Consider the following 22,160-nt stretch of genomic DNA (forward strand, 5'->3'; position numbering starts at 1 on the left):
GGTGGTGATAGTGAAAGGCACAGGTGGCCAGGTGCAGTGGCTCATGCCTGTAATCCCATTACTTTGGGAGGCCGAGGCAGGCAGGTTACTTGAGACCAGAAGTTCAAGACCAGCCTGGCCAACATGGTGAAACCGTGTCTCTACTAAAAATACAAAAAATGATTCAGGCATGGTGGCATGCACCTGTAATCCCAGCTACTCAGGAGGCTGAGGTGGGAGAATCACTTCAACCTGGGAGGCAGAGGTTCCAGTGAGCCAAGATCGCGCCACTGCACTCCAGCCTAGGTGACAGAGCAAGACTCCAAAAAAAAAAAAAAGAAAGAAAGAAAGAAAAGCAGGCACAGATGGTGAAGTGCAACTAAGGACTCATTTCTGAGTCCTACCATCTACCAGGGCCTGGCTCATAGGGAGATTTGCTTTGCTTTCTGGTTGGACACCTGAATTTTTGGACCTCCCACTGCATGCATAACGTAAGTTGAAGATTTCATGTCTTAAAAAGATGATCCAAACCCAGATTTTGAATTGGCTGGATGAGCTTTGATACTGAATTTGTTGACTAAAACAAATATCAAATAGCAAAACACACCTCTTCCATCTGGAAATTAAGTATGTTAAGAGGCAGGATATATCCTGCTGGCCACCCTTTCTGCAGTTCTCTCAAACCCAGGTTGGCTCTGCTTTCTTGGGGAAAATAAAGGCTTGCGCTTGCAGACCCCGTAGCCCAGCCCATGTCAGAGAGGAGAGGCTGAGGTCTAGGAATGGGACAGGCCCCAGGGTGGCTGGGAGGAGCGCAGGGATGCTGACTCTTGGCTGGGATTCTGCCGGGCCCTAGAAAGAACACTCCTTCATCGGTTCACCCAGTGTTCATTGTGCAAGCCCTTCACAATCGAGGTCCGGCTACTCCACTTTTCCATCTTTCCCCTTTACACTTGCACCCCCTCACAGTGCCCTGTTTCTGGGCCACTCCTGTCCTATTACCCCTGAGCCTGCCTTCGGCTGTTCTCAGCCTTGGGAGTTAGGGATTGTTCAGTCCCGGGTTCAATACAGCCTGTGTCAAGAAACCTTTCCTGACCGCTTCACACCCCATGGACATTAATGACTCTGTGCTTCCGTCCCTCTTGGATGGAATTTCTGGGCCAATGTGTCTTCTCTTGGGGTTTGTGGGTAAGGGTCAAAGAGTGTTTCTGGTCTTCACACATCATATTGCACACAACAGGGCTCAATAAAGGTTGAATGAATGCATGCCCACTCTGCTCAGGCCTTCAGTAGGGCATTCGGGAATGCAGAGAGAAGGGAGGAATTGGGACCTACCCCTGGGGGCCCAGAAACTCTAGAAGATGCTGTCTAGGAAAAGACCCTTGTCAGAAGCATTTTGACCTGCTGTCTTTGCACACAGCAGTGAACTGAAGGATTTGCGTCTGGTGAGTGGAATTCCAAATTCATGCCCAATTCATTCTCAGAATATTAGGAGGCTAATGGCATGACCAAGTCTTGTTCTACAGAAGAGGAAGTCTAGGCAGCGACCTTTTTCCAATAGCTCCTCCTGCATGGAACAAAGGCCGTATTATCCAAACTTTGCTGGCTGTGACCTATGGCAAGAAATACATCTGAATCTCTATCTCATACACACATGCCCACTGACATGGGAAATAAAGATTCACAAAACAAGACTTAGCCTTTCTATGTGGGACACCCTTGGGTATTTTTTGTTCAATTCCGTTTATAAAAATGTTGGGACCAGCAAGTTGATCTCACTGTGTTTTAACAGATCAGGTTCTCACAGTATAAAAACCATTAGGGTCATTGTCCAGGTTTTGGAGTCAGAGGGACCCAGGTTTGAATCCTGGTGTGGGCACATAGAAGCTATATGAACTTAGGCAAGTCATTCCCGCTTTATCACAGAAGCCTGAGTTTCTTCATTTGTAAAATGGGCATGTCATAGAGCCTGCTTCAAGGGGTGACTGTGAGGATTAAATGGGGTAGTACAGCTGAAGCTCCTGGTACAGAGTGAGTGCTCAGTGAGTGTGAGAGTTTGATGCAATTGTGAAGACTGTGGTTGGTATTGCCCTGGCACCACTTGGCGGGGCCAGCAGAATGAGCGTGGGACTCACACTTCCTGGGGAATGGTGGGCAGGAAAGACTTCCTGGAGGAGGAGGTACTGAGACAGGGCAGCAGGATGACTGGGTCCCTCTACTAATCCCACAGTGAGCAGGAACCCTGTGTGAGCATCCCAGGCCAGAAAAGGCACTCCTCCTTTCATGAAGGACAGATTTGTTCCCAAGGATTTTTGGCTGGGGCCTAGAGCTGACCACATTAGATGCCTTTGCCCTCCACATTTAGGTTTCTAATCCACCTGGAATTGATTTTTGTGTCTCGTGTAAAGATCCAATTTCTTTTTTTTCCCCCGTTTCTGAATGGATAACCAGTTACCCCCGCCCTGTTTATTAAAGAGTCCACCCTTTCCTGCTGATTTGTACACCACCTCCTTCATATATCACAGTTCCATATGTGCATGGATTCTGTTTCATTGGTCTATTTATCTACCCCTGTGCCAATACCACCCTGTCTTAATTACTGTGGCTCTATAGTGATTCCTGACGCCTGGTAAGCCTGTCCCCCGGCCTTATTCTTCTCCCTTAGAAAGACCTGGGCTTGCTTTGGGCCTGTGCTCTTCTCTACATATTTCAGAACCAGCTTTCGATGGATGAGGGCCGAAGAGCCCTGGGGAACTCTGGACAAGCTGTCCTCAGCATGAGTCATCTAACGCCTGTGCCTGCAGCACCTCCTGGACTCACTGCTACCATCACCCCCAGTTGGCACCTTAGCTGCCCAGGAAGTACCCTCTGATTTGAAGGGAAAGACACCAGGAATGTGCCTGAGTCTGAGCCCCTCCTGCCTGCCACTTGCCCAGTGGCTCCTTTGGTTTCCCTCCCAGTGGCTCAGTCCTCGTCATCTTACTCAGGGTGCCTACAGCTCCTTCCAGAAGACTGCTTGCTTCCATGTCCCTGCCTGACAAGGACATAACCCTGGACCAACAGGGGTGTGTCCTCCATCAGCAATGCCAGGGTCCTGGAGGAAACTCCCCGCACCAAATCTTCACATGCACAAACAAATTTGTTGGCTTAAGTGTTTGCAAATTCCCTCCCGCCCTCCCTCTCTCTCTTCCTTCCTTCCTGCCTTCCTCCCTTCCTTCTTTTTCTTTCTTTTTTTTTGACAGAGTCTTGCTCTGTCACCCAAGCTGGAGTACGGTGGCATGATCATGGCTCTCTGCAGCCTTGATCTCCTGGGCTCAGTCAATCTTCCCACTTCAGTCTCCCAAGTAGCTGGGACTAAAGGTAGATGCCACCACACCTGGCTAATTTTTGTATTTTTTGTAGAGACAGGGTTTCACCATATTTCCCAAGGTGATCTTGAATCTCTGGGTTCAAGTGATGCATCCACTTTGGCCTCCCAAACTGCTGGGATTACAGGTGTGAGCCACTGTGCCCAGCCGCATTATTTTCTTTACCTGAAAACAGGCCCTGGGGTTGGGGGGAAAGAAGAGACTTGTCACTCATGCTTATAATTTAGTCTGTTCTTCAGTTGGAAGATCCAAGTTGGCACCTTTGCTGCCTTCTCTGGAGACCATTCTGAGAATGGCTTGGATGACAAGGAAATGACTCATTGCAAACTCTGATTTCATGAAATGGCTTAAAGAAAGGAGCATGACTCATGGGCTAGATACACATGGTTGGTGTTCACTTGTTAAATCAGATGTGTGCACCCCGCGGTTTTCAGCATACAGGTGTTTAACTGCTTCCAGAATTCAAGAACACTTGCCAAATGATGGTTCAGTTGGTTTGACATATTGGATTAGGATGGGAATTCATGGTGACCCACTCCAACTGGTATTCCGCCCTGTTGACGGTGGGTAAAGCCCTCCTCCCTCGAGCCTCAGTTTATTCATCTGTGAAATGAGGATTTGGACTGGATGATCTCCCAGGTTCCTCGTAACCCTTGTTTCTGTGATTCTACTTTTGTGGTTGAAGAGCACAGATACCAGAAACCATTCTTTCCATTCTCTCAGCAAGAAGACACTTATTTCTGCCTTGCTTTTCGTTACTGACCCTCCATCCCTGCATGGAGGAGCATGGGGTCTCTGGCTGACTGGAGCTGGGCGAGGGCAGCCTGCAGGCCGGAGGGAGCTAAGTCTGGATTCCTGTGAAGTTGCACTGAGTCCTGCCTACTTCCTCTCCTGGGAAGAATTGTTGATTCTGAACAGCTGTCTCGTTCCACCAAGCTGACTCTGCCCTTTCAACACTGGGGCATTCATGAGCCCCCTATGGGCCTTGGCACAGGCATGGATTAACCCGGCTTGGTGGCTGAGCTCAGAACCTGGAGTTGGCATTTGACTACGGTACTGCGGAGTCTTGGTGCTGAGATGTCTCTGTTTCTTCTTTCAGACTACAGAGTATTCAGCTATGGCCTCGCTGGCTGGTGGGCTGGATGACATGAAGGCCAACCTGGCCAGCCCCACCCCTGCTGACATCGGGAGCAGCGTGCCAGGCCCGCAGTCCTACCCCATTGTGACAGGTGAGGGCACCTGGGGAGTGGGGGATGAGGGTGGAAGGAAGAGAGAGACAGAGGATTGTGTGGTGGGAAGAGTGGCTTCTTGGTGCGTTTGAATGTGATTGGCCATTTTTGTTTTAACGAGGGTATGAGGTCTGGGAACAGGTTGGGTGCTGGGGCCAGGGTTGCAGCTGTGATGAGACATGGCTGGATATGGTTCCAACAAAGCCGGGGAGAACAAATGCTAGATGGACTGTGGGCTGGAGGGGGCTGGGAGGGCAGGAAAGCTCCTGCCAGAGGGGCCCCATGGGTGGGGCTGAGCGTTCAGAGACCTGGGGTTTATTGCTTTCATGAGAAAGGCTGCCCTGGTGGGCACCAGCTTCAAGGAGGAATGGGATTCCTTGCAGGTCATTGTTGGCATCTCAGATTTCCAGGCAGAGGCTGAGTCAAGAAGGGCAGGCGGCTTAGGCTGGAAGGTGCATCGCAGATGCAAAGTAGCTGCCCTCTGGAAGGCCCAGGGCCAGACTCCTTAGCTGTCTGTGTAGAGATGAGGTGTGTGGGTCCTGGTGACACACTGTTGAGTGTGATTGTGCCATTTCCTAGCTGTGCAGTCTTGGGTGAGTCATGTACGTGTCGGGGCTGTGGCTTTAAGCTGCACAGTGGGACTAGTGCTAGCACCTAGCCCGGGGGCTGCTGTGAGAATGAATTGGGTTCGTATGTGGAAAGTGCTTTGACTCTTGTCTGGCACACGATAAGCGCCCAATATGTGTAGCTGTTAGGATCCTCTCAGAACCCTCTCCCTGTGACAGGTCACCATGGGGCTTGCTGGCTTGCTGCAGAAGGGCTGGACGCACGGGCTGGGACGGGCAGACCCCTGGCCCAGCTGTGCTGGGATAATGTGGAGCTGACTCCATACGGACAGATTCAGCTGCCAGCTCTTGGCTGTCCTTTCGGATACTGCACAAATAGACAGGGGGCTGGCGGGCCACACTTGGGCCAGAGCCGTGGGTCCAGTCTGAGGTAGCAGAACGCATGTGTGGACTGGTAGGCAGGGCACAGTGAATAGTGACAGTGACACGGGACTCATAGACATGCAGGTAGACTGTGGGTGCTTCTGGGAAGCTGGGTCAGACTCGGGTTAGAACAGTGGATGGGGTCACTTAGGCCAAAGCAGCAAAGCAGGGAGGGGCCAGCTCCGAGACCTGGGCTGATGGGTCAGCACTGGGGCTCAGGCGGGAGCAGCAGGGTCTTATTTGTGGCTCTGAGCACTACGTGAGGACCAGTCAGGTGGCAAGAGTGACTTTGACCTGAGATGGGGCAAGAGCTTGGGCATCCTATGGTGTATGCACGTGCCTCTTTAGGTGGAAAATAATCCTGTAAGAATTGAGGCTGTGGTTGCCTTTCTGAGAATCTTGTCTACAGAAGTGGTCAAGTGGTGACCAGCTGGCCAAAGGGCCAATCTAGCCCATAGACATGTTTAGTTGGGTCTAGATAGAGCTTTTTAAAAATTTAAGTCAACATTTAGAAAATAAAACTCTGGATTTCGGGATTCCCTTGAAAATCTGGAAAATCTGGCCATACTGGGTCATATTCCCATGTGGTCATGGGAATTGGCGTTCAGTAGGAGTAACTGCTGCCCCCTGAAGACAGGTCCCCATGGACCCACTCACTTGCTTCCTCATGTATCTTACAAGTCTGGCAAGGAATTTGAGTCGAACTGATCTAGAAGATTGGTGCTGAGCACCAGCTCAGTGGCTTAGCTGACCTGGGGTCTGCAGGAACAGGCTTGGATAGGCCCAGACAGCAAGCCTGGGCATGGATTGGGTTTTAAAGTAAATCCTTGACCAACGACCTGTATATACCTTGATTTATTCATTTTAAAATCTCATTACAGAGCAGAAAAAAATGTAAACATCCAGGCCAAAGTCAAAATTATGCTTGACTAAAAAATATTAGAAGTATTCTAATTATCAATATGATCATTAGCTTTCTTATAAATAAACAAGTAAATAAACAATAGTTAGCCAGAAAACATAATAAAAGAGGCTTGTGTGGTGGCTTATGCCTATAATTCCAGCACTTTGGGGACTGAGGCAGGTGGATCGCTTGAGGTCAGGAGTTCAAGATCAGCCTGACCAACATGGCAAAACCCTGTCCCTACAAAAAATATAAATATTAGTTGGGTGTGGTGCAGGCCTGTAGTCCTAGCTACTCTGGAGGCTGAGGCACAAGAATCGCTTGAACCTGGGAAGTGGATGTTGTGGTGAGCTGAGATCACGCCACTGCATTCGAGCCTAGGTGATGCATTGAGACTCTGTCTCAAAAAAATAAATAAATAAATAAAAGAGAAGAGCCCACTCTCTCTCTCTCTCTCTCTCTCTCTCTCTCTAGTCTGATAAAATTATTTTGAATTAATAGATTACTTAGGAGGAGTTGGCATTTTATATTATTTAGTCTTTTATCCAGGAATAAACTACGTCTCTCCATTTATTTTATTAAGACTTAGGAGAGTTTAAAGTTAGGTTTATTCCTAGGTATTCTCGCGCTCTCTCTCTGTAGATATACATATATATGTATATATACATATATTTATAGAGATATACATATATATGTATATATATGAATAAAACCAACTTCTTTCTCTCTCTCTCTCTCTCTCTCTCTCTCTCTCTCTTCTCTCTCTCTCTCTCTCTCCCTTGAATACCTATGAATAAGCCTAACTTCAGAACTCCCCTAAGGGTCATAATAAAATAATGGAGAAATGTAATTTATTCTTGAATAAAAGACTAAATATTATAAAATGCCAACTCCTTCTAAGTAATCTATTAATTCAAAATAATTCCTATCATAATACCAACAGATTTCTTTTGACTTTATCAAAATGATGCTAAATAATACATAAATTAACACTCAGTGATAGCTAGAAAAATTTTAACATAGAGAAATGAATAAGTCTTAGCATATTTAAAAATATCTGATAAAGCTACAATAACTAAAACTGTCTGTTACTGAAACTGAAGCAAACAGACAAAGGGAGCAGCATAGAGAATTCAGAAATAGGTCCAATTATACATGGGCATACACAAATGCAGCATTTGAAATCAGTAGAAAAAAGATAAATCATTCAGTTTATGGTGTTGAGACAATTGGGCCTGTTGGGTAACTACCTCACAATATTAAAATAAAATTCAGGTTGAACACAATATAAAAAATGAAGTCATAATAAAACAAGAAAGAAAACTCAAAGGTTTTTTTTTTTTTTTTGACAATCTCACTCTTGTCCAGGCTGGAATGCAACAGTGTGATCATAGCTCACTGCAGCCTCAACCTCCTGGGCCTAGTGATCCTCCCATCTTAGCCTCCCAAGCAACTAGGACCACAGGCATGCTAATCTTTTTTTTTTTTTTTTTTTTTTTTTGTAGAGACAGGGTCTCCCTATGTTGCCCAGGCTGGTTTTCAACTCTTGGGCTCAAGTGATCCTCTCGCCTTGACCTCCTAAAGTGCTGGGATTACAGAATTAAGCAACTGTGCCTGGTCTAGAAAATTTTTGTAATTTTAGAGTGGGAAAAATCTTTTAAACTATATTTCAAATACAAAAGACAAAAAAATAAATTTAAGTATTAAAAATTTAAATCTTTTGTATGTATATGGAAGAACATCTAAAAGACAAAGAACCAAATGAAAAAATAAGTGTAGAACACGGATGACAAAAAGCTAATTTCCTCAATATACAAAGAGCTTTTAAAAATGAATAAGAAAAAAATCCTTCGCCTAATTTTTTTCTACTGATTTTTTTTTAAGTTTTGTCCAACTTGAACATCTTTTCATTGGGAAAAAATGCAAATGCCCAACAGTATATGAAAATATGTTCACCTGAATCATAATTTTAAAACTGTAGTAACAGTCATGAGACACTTAAAAACATTATCTTAACAAAGATTAAAGTTCCGTGCTGGAGACGAAATGTATCTTTTCGCACACTGTTATAAGAACATACATTGATGCAATCTCTTGGCAATATCTATCACTTTTTTTAGAGATATATGTACTGGAATGGGATTTATCAAAATTTTAAATGCATATGCTTACTTGCTGGACTCAGAACTTTTATATGCACTTTTAGAAATTTATCTCACAGGTATATTCACGTAGATGCACAATTATATATATATACATATAATGCTAACAGAATTATTGATAATGATAAATAAATACAAACAATGCAACGTCTATCAATAGGAGCTGGTTAAATAAATTATGTCTCCTTCACACAATAAAATACTATGCAGCCACTAAAAGGAATTAAATAGAACTATCTGTACTGATGTAAATAAGCGTCTAAGATATACTTTTAAGTAAATACTAAGTAACACCCCTCAGGCAGGCAGAAGCCTCCACAAATTTTCAAAACACCCTCTGGAGGTGCAGTTACTGACCCCATTGAGAACTGTTAAACAGCTTGAAGGCATGCCTCCGGGAGCTGTTGTGGGGGTGTGGGGTGGCTCTGTTTCACCACATGGCATTTGTCTATTTCATTTATATGAACAAGGCAAGTGTTTACTTTGTATGAAAAAATATAAAGGACGGACACACAGATGCACACGCAGACACAGGCACACACACACATCAGATGCTTATTTGTGAAGATGCAGTGGGAGAGCTTGGCACCCTTTCCTCTGCTTTTTGGTACATTGTGATGCTGTGGTAGGGATGCATTGCAGTCGAGTTCTCCATCCAGTTCCACCCAGCATCCCCTTGGGATAGCAAATATTCACAGTGCCCCTTTACTCTCCGGAAATTATGTTCATTAAGAATGTAGGTCAGTCTTCACATCTAATTTCAAATAAAATCAAAACAATGCCCTATGAGGTAAATGAGATGAAAGAAAAATTATGTATAATTAAATAATATGTACTTTGATCTGTAAATACTCTGTATGTTTCAACTGCAAGACATAATGAGGGAGTCCAGGGCTTTCTCCATGCACAGAATCATGGTGACTGCAACAGCCCCAGACATAGACTTACGCACAGGTGTGGACTAGGGACTGATACTGACTCATCCTGCAAGCATGATTTTACAAATGGGTGAGGAACCCTTGGCTAAGTTCCAAGTAAAACAAAGTACAAGCTTTGCTCCATTTACACAGTAGTTGCATTCCTAGAAAATTCAGGGTATATTAAGACCATGGAAATGGTAAGTTCACATTTGTATGTAAATGAAGTTCGGTTCTAGATTCAAACACTTATAAACAGATTTCTCACCTACCTGCATGTTTGACAGGACATGAGAATTGTGCAGGATGGAGAAAAATGCTTCGCTGTGTGGGATTGTCCCACTGCAAGGCAGTAACACCCCTCAGGCAGGCAGAAGCCCCCACAAATTTTCAAAACACCCTCTGGAGGTGCAGTTCCCGACCCCATTGAGAACTGTTAAACAGCTTGAAGTAATGCCCCCAGAAGCGGTTGTCGGGGAGCGGGGGCGCTCTCTTTCATCACATGGCATTCGTCTAACTCCACCCGTGTTAGTGCCGACAGTGTGGAGCTCTTCAAGGGACAATCAGAGCCTTCTGGCCCCACCTCTCTCCTTTTCTCTCCCCACAAAGCCCAGAGCGCTATAGGTGCCCACCTGGGTGATGAGCCCAGCCCAGGGCTCTACCTAGGGTCTGGGGGACTGGTGGCTTCTGTGCTGCTCTATCTCAGCCCTCACACTCCGGGCTGCTCAGGGAAGATCTCATTAGTTAAGGAGATATATGCTGCATTACATATTAAGTTAAACACCTGCTCTACCAGCTAGGGCCAGTTTTGAAACTGCTAACCATTTGCAAACTGGTGACATGGCCAGCCTGTTACTGCACCATCAGCAGTTTGGGCCTGTCCTGATTGGAACTAATTATCTGCAGGTGTGTCCTTGAGCCACAGGCCTACCGATGGGGCAGACACTGTCCCCACCTGCCAGAGAGGACAGCGGGTAGGACACCAGGCTCCCCATTTCTGCTCACCTCTCTATTGGCGAAGGACCTGGCAGCCTTGTCCCCAGCTGGGTCCACCTGACCTTTTGCCTGAAGAGAACCAAGGAATGGGACCAGACTGTGTCTTGCTGGCCTCTTTCCCTGAGGACCATCTCTTTGTATCAGCAAGTTGGCCTGTCAGGAGGAGACAGAGAGAGGCCTCCTGTGGACCAACAAGTTTGGGAAACACTAGCCTCATAGGTGACCCAGGCCCTGGGGACTGAGGTTCCCCCTGGATACTGCCCCTTTTTAGTAGCAGAAATACCCACAAAGACAGACAGAATGGCTGCCAAGTCCCTGGGTCCACCTGCTCTGATTTGCAGCATCCCTTGGGTTCAAGGTTTGGGGCCTCAATACCCAAAACTTGGTAGCCCAAGAAGGTCCACCCTCTTCTGGCTTTTAACCTGAGCAAGAGCCAAGGGCTGAGGGAAAGAGCACTGGAACAGGAGTTGGAGGAGCAGGTTTCTGTCTGGACTTTGCACCTAACTGGTCCTATCTCTGGGCACATTGGTCATCCTCTTCTCTCCAAGCTCATTTTCCTGTCTATGAAATGAGGGTGGCAATTTCTGCCCCTGCCTCTCTTGGCTGTTTCAAGGATAAAGTGAGTCAGTGGCAGGAGGGGGATTAAGAGCCACAGAAGGGGCATCTGAGTGCACGTGGGCAGTTGTGGAGAAGGAGGCTTGGAGGGGTTTGAGACCCAGCATTGGTGAGTCCCAGCCTTCCTCAGAGCAGACGTTCTGACCCTACCTGGGCAGGGTGAGAGGATCCTGTGGTCCCACTCCTCATCTCACAGCTGGGGAGACCGAGGACAAGAGAGGGAAGCGACCTACTCAAGCCACATTCAGTGAGTGAGAGCTGGAGCCCCCGATCTAGCTCCCCAGAGCCCTGGCTTCCACAGCCTGCTGCCATTATATGATGAAATGGAATTTTTAAAATCCCAGTTCAAATTTCCTGCAGGCATCTCTTTTAGTGTGCAGTTGAGAATGTCAGCAAGGAAGCCAGACTGCCGGAGCTGGAAACCCACTTCACCATGTTCTAGTTGGGTGATCTCGGGCAAGTTACTAACCTCTGGGCCCAAGTTCCCCATCTGTAAAATGGGCCAGCACTAGAGTTTTCTCACAGCTTCTGGCAAGGATTATACGAGTGGTCCCTGTGGAGTGCTTAGCACAGTGCTTGGCACATGGTAAACACCCCATAAATGGAGTTATTACCATGTGTCTGGGCTCTTGTACCAGAGTCCCTTATCTCTGCCCTGGGGGCGTAAGACAAAGAGACATTTGCCCAGCGACAGCTCTCGACGTGGGGATGGATGCTCTCAGAGGGGCCTTGATCCCGCAGAAATCCACAGAAGGTGGTGGAGTCTTGGAGACCCCCGTCAGGACGTCTGGCTGAGGGGCAGGGGTGCGGAGCTCTGAATGTGTTAAAGGGTCTCTTTTCCACTGTGTAGAGTCCCAGGGTTTGTCATCGGGAGAGTGATATCTACTGTGCGTTTGGGGTTTAAGGAAACAGTAAGCACTGCATGGTGCTGCTTTCGGCCCATGAACCCCTGGACTCCAGACCTGGGGCGGTCTCAGGGACTGGGGAGCTGCATGGTGGAGACCCTCTGCTGGGCTTAGCGGCTTTGGGGTTTTCCTCCTCAGGAAATATGTTCTGCCTCCTCTGTCACACACCCCTCTGGCAGGGTGCCAGGCAGCTCTGAACAACCATTTGTTCCTATTTCCATGGGCCGTGCTTCCTTTGACCCATTTTTTATGAGCCTTTTTGAGGCTCATCAGATGCAACTTAATACCTCTTCCCTCAGAGTGAAATCATAATGAATAATGAAAGCAAAATACAAGAAACACCTTATGTATCCAGGGTGCTGTGAAAAATTACAAGCGCTACAATGCAGCATGATGCCCTGCAACTGAGTGTCGGCCACAGAGCCGTCCTCGGGATCCAGAGGAGATGCCGGGCTATCAGAGTTGCCCTGTGGGCCGGGCACGGGGCTCATACCTGTAATCTCAGCTCTTTGGGAGGTCAAGGCGGGGGGATCGCCTGAGCCCAGGAGTTTGAGAGCAGCCTGGGCAATATAGGGAGACCTCCCCCATCTCAAAAAAAAAAAAAAAGTTGTTTTGTGCGTTGGAAAGCAGATATTATCAGCAGTTAGAGCTTATTGGGCTCTTGCTCTGGGCCAGGCCGGGAGTGCCATGGTGCCCCTCGTGGACAGTCCCTGCCCTCACTGGGCTTACCTGTGGGGCAGAGCCAGGCAATTTACAGTAAACACAGGATAAGTTTGCAATGTAATTTTACCATGGCAGTGCTCTAAAGAAAATAAGCAGGAGAGAGACTCAGGGAGTGGTGTCCAGTGGTGGGGGGGTCTCTGTAAAATGGTGGCGTTCGATCTGAGAACTAAATGTTGAGAAGCTTTGCGGGGAGCTGGAGGAAAGGCATTCTGGCAGAAATTATAGCTTCAGCCTTTTAAATATACAAATGAATGAATGAATGACATGGGTAACCTAAAGGATGGGACTGGTTTCTCCATTCTTTCTCTGCTGCCAGCTAGGCTCAGCCCATAAATCAGGCCTTGGAGGCTCGTGGAGTTAGAGGAAACCGTAGTCAGGCAGCCTGACTCTTCACACAGCCCAGGGTCAGTTCCACATCAGGGCTTGGTCACCTCTGGTATTGGGGACTTCACTACCCCAAAGGTGAAGTCTCTTCCAGCCATACTTACCCGAAGCTGTTCTCAGTTGAAGTGATTTCCTTTCCCGCTGTCAGGCCAGAAGCTGAGGTGTCTACAAAGTCCAGGCAGGCATCCATGCTATGAACCCACAGACCAGGCACTGCCCAACACATCCCTCAGCCTGGCATGTGCTTCCAAGGTCCAGCCCAAAGGTGGCTTGATTTGCGTAGTATTTTTTAAACTTAAAAAAAAATTAGACCTAACTTACTCATGACAGAAGGTAACACTTACATGTAAAGAAGAAAAAAAAGAAAAAAAATTAGAGCTAACATTTTAAAAACCAACCCAAATGTCCATCGTGGGGGACTTGTTACACACAGAATAGCTCATCCACACAGTGGAGTGGGGAAGAACAAGGAGGCTCCTCATATCCTCATAGGGGATGTAAATAATGTGTCTTTGAGATACATTATTTATGAAAAAAGCAAGGTAAAGTATAGTATATACAGCATCCTGCCTTTGTGTAAAAAAGGGACAATGGAATGCATATTTGTGTTTGTGAGAGTTAAAGAAACTCTGGAAGGGTACTCAGGACTTAACCATGTCTAGGCAGAGGGTGTGGGGAGAGCACATTTTACTGAGTGCCGTTTACATTTTAATTTTTTGAACTTATCAATGTATCAGCTATCAAAAAGTTAAATTTAAAAGTGCCTTAAAAATCAGAAGATTTAACATAAAGAATTAAAATGTTGGCCAGGTGCCGCAGCTCACACCTGTAATCCTAGGCTGAGGTGGGTGGATTACTTGAGTTGAAGAGTTCGAGACCAGCCTAAGCAACATGGTGAAACCCCATCTCTACAAAAAACTACAAAAATTGGCTGGATGTGGTGGTGTGCACCTATAGTCCCAGCTACTCGGGAGGCTGAGGCAGGAGGATCATGTGATCCTGGGGGGAGGTCAAGGCTGCAGTGAGCCATGATTGTGCCCCTGCACTCCAGCCTGGGTGAAGAAGCAAAACCCTGTATCCAAAAAAAAAAAAAAAAAAAAAAAGAGAATTAAAATGTCTAGTTTCTCTTGGAAAAAACAGAAGACTTGGTCACCTTGGGTCTACATTCCCACGTGGCCACACTTGAGGAGAGTTGAGAAGTGGTTGCCCCTGTAGCTGAAGCAGCAGGCTCCTGTTCACCCCAGGCCCCACCTGGCAGCTTCACCCACTTACCTTACCTGCCGGCCCCTGTGGGCATCGGGTTTTCAACCCTGTTCTAACTCCCTCACCTCATCCTTCCTGTGTCCTCTTCTTATTCCTGCCCAACAGAAACCCTTCTGTTAAGCCAGGAAGGGCAGCCCACAGGCTCTCCAGCTGGCCTTACCTGTGCCTGACCTCAGGCCTCTGCTCAGGCTGTTCTGCCTGCCTGGGATGGCTTTCCTCAGCATCAGCTCAGTGTGCAAACCACCCGCTGGGAAGGGCCTGGAGCAGCCAGTGCAAAGTTCTCAAGAATGTGCAGCAACACAGCATTTCATCCCAGCATGGTGATACCACACTCTCTCCAGACTCAATGCTGTGGGCCCTTTGCAGAAGCAGTGGCCTGTGTCAGGGCACCACACCCCAGGCAGAGCCACTAACTGGCTGCAGCGTGAAAACTCCATATCCAAGATTGGACTCTCCCCAGCGGTACAGAGCTATTTGTATTCCAGAACGATTTGGAGTGAATTCTATTGAGATTTAAAGTATTTGTTTTTTTCACTGTTAAATAGATTCACAATTATAGATTCTTGGATTCCTAGAAACCTAGAATTTTGGAGTCTTAGAGTTTGGAAGGCTACTCAGAGGTTCAGAGATGCCAGAGGTCCGATCATGTTAAAGCCAAAATGAAACTCCAGCATCTTTGTAATTAAAATGCATGTAAAAGAAAATATGGTTTGCTTTCAGGTTAGCACAGTGTGCCCAAGAAATATTTGTTGAATAAAATGAATTAATATTTGTGTAAAGTGGAGCATCAATTAAAAAAATAATTTCAGTGGAAAGTACTCCAGTTGTTTCTGACCTTCTATTTTATAGGATAAAAAATAAACGAAGTTGGCCGGCTCTCTGGTGATGCTCTCATAGATTTTTTACACTTGTGAGTGACTTGGGAGCCCACCCTTTCAAAGAGCCTTCAAGCAGTTCTCTGGGCCTTCAGCCTCCAGCCCACCCTGCTGCGATCCATCTTCCTAACGTAGCGATTTCATTCGCTTGTTCTCGTGGTCAGAGATCTCCACTGCCTTATCATTGTCTGGAGGAGGAAGGGAGCAAAGGATAGCACCAGGCAATTTGCAGAGCTTTTGCTATTCATCACCCATTCACTCACCTCTCTATCAAAACTGAACTCCTCCTTCATGGCAGACCTCAGCCTACCCTAGGCCTTGAGAGTTTTAGAGTTCCTGCCCTCAACCAACTCACAGTCTGATGGGAGAGGCAAACGTGGATTCTTGTACAAGGCAAAACAAAACAGAAAGGAAGGAGAAAGAGAAATACCATGGGAGAAGCCAAGTGCTTTTGACGGCATGAAGGAAGGAACAAGTGCTTCTCTTTGCAGGGTCTGGGGAAGGTTTTACAGAGGAAGCAGCGTCTAAGCTGCTCCAGGGAAGCCATCCACTCTTGGCTTCTCTGCTCTGAAGTTTGGTTTAATTTCTCACCATTCTCTTAAAAAAACAAAACAAAACAAAACAAAACCCTGTTTTTTGAAGCAGGGTCTTACCCTATGGCCCAGACTGGAGTGCAGTGGTGTGATCACGGCTCACTGCAGCCTTGACCTCCCAGCCTCAAGGGATCCTCCCACCTCAGCCTTTCAGGTAGCTGGAACTACAGGCACATGCCACTATGCTGGCTAATTTTTGTATTTTTTGTAGAGACAGACTTTCACCATGTTGCCCAGGCTAGTCTCAAATTCCTGGGCTTGAGCAATCCTCCTACCTCAACCTCCCAAAGTGAATAATTCCTTTTTAATTGCAAAGTGATACATGCTCACTGTAAGATAAATTCAAATGGCACAGACGTACATACAGAAGTCTGTCCCTGCGTCTCCTCTGTCTATTCCTAAACCATTCTGTAGGTGTCATCAGAGTCGACAGTTTGGTATGTGTTCTTCTAGAACCTTCGCTGTGCATAAAGAAACATGTCAGGATGTACACATACAGTTTATTTCCTATGAATGGATGCATAGTCTCTGCATCGTTGTTTAATTTTTTAAGGTTGTTAATGTCTTAAGGACACCCTAGCTGTCAGTAGGTAAAGAGCTTCCACCCTTCCACCCTGTCTAATGAACTGGATGAACCATCATGGACTTTTCTCTGGCAGTATGGCTGACCAGCCCTGCTCCTCAGGGCTAGGGTGTGAATCTCTCTCAGTATTTGATACATGGGGCTGCAGACAGAGGTGAACAGACCCAAGAAAGGGAGAGGGCAGGGCACCTTGGCATCCACAGGAGGCCCAGGGTTGTTGGCATAGAGACAGCTGACTTGGGGCCTGGCAGCGGCCTCCCCTGTGCTCAGCAGGGAGAGGGGCTGCCAGGAGGACAAGGAGAAGCCACAGGGAGGAAGCTTTAGTTTAGTGAGAAGCAGCACTTCTGAGCAGTTTGAGCTCTCTGAAAGCTGCATAGGCTGCCTCAGGAGATAATAACAATGATAGCTAATGTTTAATAAGCAGCATTTGTTATGTACTTTGGTTCATTTAATCTTTTACTCTTCGAAACACAGGCACTATTTTTGTCCCAAGTAACAGTTAAAGAAACCTCGTGAGTTCACACAGCTAGTGCGTGGCGGCATGGTTTTCTCACAACTCCGCTACTGTCCTGCTTCCCTTGGTAGCAAGCCCCTCAGACTTCTTTCCCGCTCACCGGTAGCACAGTGGGGCTAGCGCACACTGGGGTCTGGGACGCTGATCAAGCTGTGCAGTCCTGTGTACAGATGCTGGGTCAGACTGCCTGGCTTTGAATCCCAGCTCTGCCACTTATGGATTGGTAACCTCAGTTTCTCAACGTGTGTGTGTGTGTGCGCACACACACACCTCAGTCTCCTCATCTATAAAATGGGGATAGAACTCCTACGTAGATAAAGTGAACTGGTAATTTGCAAAGCACTAAAAGCCCTGCCTGGGCTTGTTAAGTGTGGCTTTGAAAATCTGGAGCTCAGGAAAACAACCTGAGTCAGAGAGTCAGACTTAGGGGTTCCCCACAGAGCGGCTGGGGGGAGAGCTTGTGGGGGAGGGGATCTGTCTAGATCTGTCCAGCATGGAGCAGGCCTGATGCCGCCTGCCTTGGATGTTCCATTGACCCCCTGCAGTTTCCAGTTGCTGCTGTTAACAAACTACCCCAATCCCAGGGCCTAAAACAATGCAAATTTACTATCATAAAGCTCTGGAGGTCAGTGTTAGGCTGCATTCCTTCTGGAAGCCCTGGAGTAAAATTTGTTTCCTTGCCATCTCCAGCTTCTAGAGGACACAGGAATTCCTTGGCTCATGGCCCTTTCCTCCATCTTCAAAGCCGGCAGAGTAGCATCTTCTCTCCTCCTTAGCCTCCTCTTCTGCTGTCGCATCTTCTCTCTGTGACTCTCACCCCTCTGCTCCATTTCTAAGGACCTTGTGGTTACATTGGGCCTACCTGGATGATCCAGACCTTAATTTAATCACATCTGCAAAGTCCCTTTTTGCAATGTAAGGTCACATAGTCACAGGTTCTGGGGCTTAGGATGTAGACATCTTGGGGATAGATGATTCTTCTGTCTACCACATCTCCAGGGCCAAATAGAAAGGCCTCCTTGAGCACCCTGCATCTCGTAGTTCCCCTGGTTGACCCATCATCTGTGAGGGTCAGATGGGCACCTCTTTTGCTCCGTTTCTGCCTGTTCTTCCCCCACTCTCTGTGAGCACTGGCTGGTTCTCACTCTGTCTCCTCCAGCTGCCCCAATGTCGAGACAAGTTGTGCCCTCCCCAGGTACCCAGAGCCAAGAGGCTTTGGAATATTGGTGCTGGATAAACCCTAGATATTGCCAAGTGCAGCTCTGTCACTGAACAGGTGGGGATGCTGAGGACTGAGAACTCAAGTTCTTCCAAAGTCAGACACCTCTGGAATCCATATCCCTTGACTCCTATTCCAGTGCTCTTTCCTCCATGTGGAACTCAGCCTTTGCCCCTGTAGAATGGGACTTTTTTTCCCCCTCTCCTATCCTCATTTCTCAGCCTGGTTGATCCACTGCCCTCTATCTGCCTATCTATGAAGCTGCCCAGTGGACCCCTTTATCCAAGCCCATCTTTTTGCCTTCTTTCAACTCAGCTGTGCGGAGTCCCTGACTCCATGCCTTTGCTCCTGCTGGTTCCTGTACTTCAGATCTTCTGTCGTTTGCCCAGAGGTGGCGGCAGTCTGCTGTGAAAGGGAGAGTGGGGCCTGACTTGGAGTCAGGGTCACAGATCTTCATCCCAACTCTGCCATAACTCCTGGTAACTTTGAGAATTCCCTTCCTCTCTCTGAGCCTCAGCTTTCCCATCTGCCCAGTGGGAATTATAAATCCTGGCTCATTCTTACCTTGCAGGACGGTGGTGAAGGGCATATGAAAGAGAGTGTGTGGCAATGGCCCAGAAGGTGTAAGGGGCTGGGCCTTTTCTTGTGAGCTCACGGAGAGCCGGCCACCTTGACTGTGCCAGGGGTCCTGCCTCCCTGGCAGGAAGGTGAAGATGAGCTGGTCCAGGGCTTTGCCTGTAAAAGGATATCGCAACACTGCTGAGGGATTTAAGAACCAGCAGACCTGACAGTCCCTGCTCATGTGCCTTCAGTACATGTCTCCTTGGAGCAGTCCCAAGTGCTGCCTCCTTCAGGAAGCCCTCCGCAATTACCCTACAGTCAGAAGCCATGTTGCCCTTGATCAGCCCACCATCATGCCTGTTAGCCCATTGTGCCTTGATTTACAATTCTTTGTGTCCAGCTTAACTTTCTCCTTAGTCTGCATGATTCTGAATTGTCTCTGCCTTCTCCAGCACAGCCTAGTGTGGGACTTGGAATATAGTAGGTACTCAGGAAGTGCCTATTGAATGAATGAAGGGATGAATGGATGGATGCATGAATTAATAAACCAATGAGCTGTCTACTATGATTGGTAGTTACTAATCACCCTGCACTCCACCCTTCTAGGTCATTGTCAAGGTTATTGATATGATTCACACACTCACATACACATCTTTGATTAGCATAAAGGCACATTTGAATTCAAGATATTATCATAATTATTATTTCTCCCCAAATGCATTAGCTTCTACTGGTCTGCTGCCTTTTTTTTTTTTCTTAGCCATGTTCACAGCTCAGGAAAAAAATCTCTCTCTAATTTATCTCTATTAGCTTTTATTTTCATTATCTGCAAGGCCACAGAACTTCTACTCCCACCCTGAGATCATCTATAAATGTTTAGTAAGGCTGTTTCTGGCATGAATGCTTAGGGGCACCTGCTGCCTGTCTGGGTGAACCTGTCCAGAGAAGTGTTTGCCTTTCAGACCCATTAGTTCCTTTTGTTTGCCTCTGTGAACTCAGGTTCAGGATGGGGTGACATGCCCATCTTAAGGATAGCGTAACCAAGCAGCCAGAAGGTTAGTATATAGTATAGGGCTCTAGGGGGCTATTCCCCCAGAGCTAGTTTCAATCCTGAATAGCCACAGAGGCAGGCCCAAGCTAGGGTCCCATGAGCCAAGAGTCACCAGCAGGAGTGATAGCTGATATTCCCATCTACTCCCTCTGAAACATGCATTGTTCTAAGCACTTGACTTATTAATAGTTTGTCTAATCTGCATAATAACCCTTTGCGGGAGTCACTCTTCTCATCCCCATTTTACTGATGCAATAACTGAGGCACAGAGAAGCATAGAAACTTCCTCAAGGTCACACAGCTTGTAAGTGGTGGAGCCAGGTTTCAAATGCAGGCAGGCAGACTCCAGAGACCACACACATGACCTCTGAGCCACGCTATCCTCATAAAGCCTGGTGAGTCATGGCAGCCTGGAAGTGTGACCAGAGGAAGTCTGAGTTGGACAGATCCCTATCTGAAGAACAGAGCTAATAGGTGGATCTCAGGCCACGTGTGGCGGCGGGACTGATGGGGCTTCTTTTAATCTTGGGTGGTATCTGGTTGAAGGGCAGTGGTTTGACTCACCCCTGTAATGCTGGCATCCCCTTAGGCCAGCCTCTTGCTCAGACAGACCTCACACAGCCTGACCAGGCCTCAGCAGGCCTTGGGTGAAGGTTTGGTGAGTGGATGGGCAGACACAGCAGGTATGACTGTTCCTTCTGTCTTGTGTTCTCACCATGTTCCCGCCTGGGCGGAGCCACCTGGACACACCCTAGCAGCCTAAGAGCTCTCAGCCCTGGCAGTGCAGCCTTCCAGCCCCCAGGCTGGGGGGAGCCCTGTGCTTCAAGGAACTCCTCACCTAGACCAAAGCTTCCTTCTGTTCTTTTGCTTTCAAGAAAAAAAATAACAGCATAAGAAAGATAATTGTCACTAATTAAAAACAAATATTTTACAGATGGGATCTAACTATGTTGCCCAGGCTGGTCTCAAATTCCTGGGCTCAAGCGATGCTCCCGCCTCAGCCTCCTGAGTAGCCAGAACTACAGATGTGAGCCACCCTGCCCAGCCAGCTGCTTTTCTCAGACAGACTTTCTTCCTCCTTCCTTGGTTGGGAAGAGAGAAGGCCAAGTGCCAGGGTAAGGGTGATGCCACTTAGGTCTGGTTCTCTTCAGGAACAAGTCCTTAAGTCCCCAGTTCTTCACACCTGCACCCCACGGGGTTCATGCTTTTTTATCCTCTATTGCCCAGCCCACTTGAGAGGAAGAAGGATGCCAAGTTCTGGTGGTGAGGGTTGGGGAACCTCAGCCCAGGCCCCAGGGCAGGCCAGCAAGGACCCAAGCAGAGGAGGACCAGGAGGTGGGAGCAGGGGCTCTTCAAGGCGGTCCTGTCCTCACGCTGAGAGTGGGGGTGAGGGGCTCACCTAGTCCATGGAGCTTTGGCATCGGTCTCCTCCCTGGGCTCCTTGTCTTCCAGGTGTGATCCAGGTAGCTGGATTTGGTGGAAGAGGAGCTGGGGGCCAGAGGCTACCCTTAGGGCTCTGGGCAGCAACTCTTTTCTAGCTGGATTGGCATCCTCATGGTGTCTTTCACAACCAGTTATATCTGCCCTGGATGTTATAGTTGCTCAAAAGGTGTTGCCCAAAAGAAAACCATGGTTGGCACAAATAGCCGTCTATGCCAGTGTGGGCATGGGTAGATTTTGAACAGATACTTGTGGCTTCATTATTTTAAAATCCCTCTTGTGCTAATGAGGCTGATAGAGTAAAAGGCCCTGGTGGAACCAAGCCTAAGGCCGTGGAGCCAGGGTGTGGCTCCCCATCCCCCCAATACTCCCCACTAGGGTCCCGCAGCCCCATTCTGGCCCCTCCCCACCCAGGCTCACAGGGTCTCTTTAGGGGCTGGGCCCATCAATGGCCTAGCTTCTCTGTGGCCCGAGCACACTTCCAGCAGGGACAGGCTCTGCCCACGACACCCTCCCAGATGAATCCCTTCTTTGACCTTTGTAATTATTCCTGTTCAATCTTCCTTCGTGTTTTCTTCCGCCTCCCTTTTTGAGGTGCTCAACTCCTGCACTCTCTCCAGTGTATTAAGGATGTGAGTGAAATTGATGACTGGGATGTCTCAGGTCTTTATGATGATGAATGACTTTCACTGCCAAAGCTTTTATTGTCTGTGATTTGGGAAGAGGGGGAACTGATATATCAAGGCTGCCTGTCACACCATTTAATACAGTTATAAATCCTGACGTCACTAACTGGTGGTCAGGAGCTGGAGAATTCCACCGGCTACCGCTTTGCCGAGCCTTTATGGATTTTCTCCTTTCTCTCGCCTTTCTTTGCTTGACTATCACAATTG

The 22,160-nt window shown here is 47.6% G+C and overlaps 1 protein-coding gene across 3 annotated transcripts in view; it reads left to right on the forward strand.

Moving 5' to 3' along the window:
* Positions 1–22,160, forward strand: part of PAX5 (paired box 5) — a 184,509-nt gene that overhangs the window by 100,250 nt on the left and 62,099 nt on the right. For all 3 annotated transcript variants that reach the window (XM_012463388.3, XM_012463389.3, XM_012463390.3), the window contains one exon: positions 4,444–4,573. In XM_012463388.3, the coding sequence (XP_012318811.1) occupies positions 4,444–4,573 (130 nt within the window). The remainder of the gene's footprint in view (positions 1–4,443; positions 4,574–22,160) is intronic.

This window comes from Aotus nancymaae, unplaced genomic scaffold (genome assembly GCF_030222135.1).
Source record: "Aotus nancymaae isolate 86718 unplaced genomic scaffold, 86718_ANA_hifiasm-v0.15.2.pri h1tg000003l, whole genome shotgun sequence".
Lineage (NCBI taxonomy): Eukaryota > Metazoa > Chordata > Mammalia > Primates > Aotidae > Aotus > Aotus nancymaae.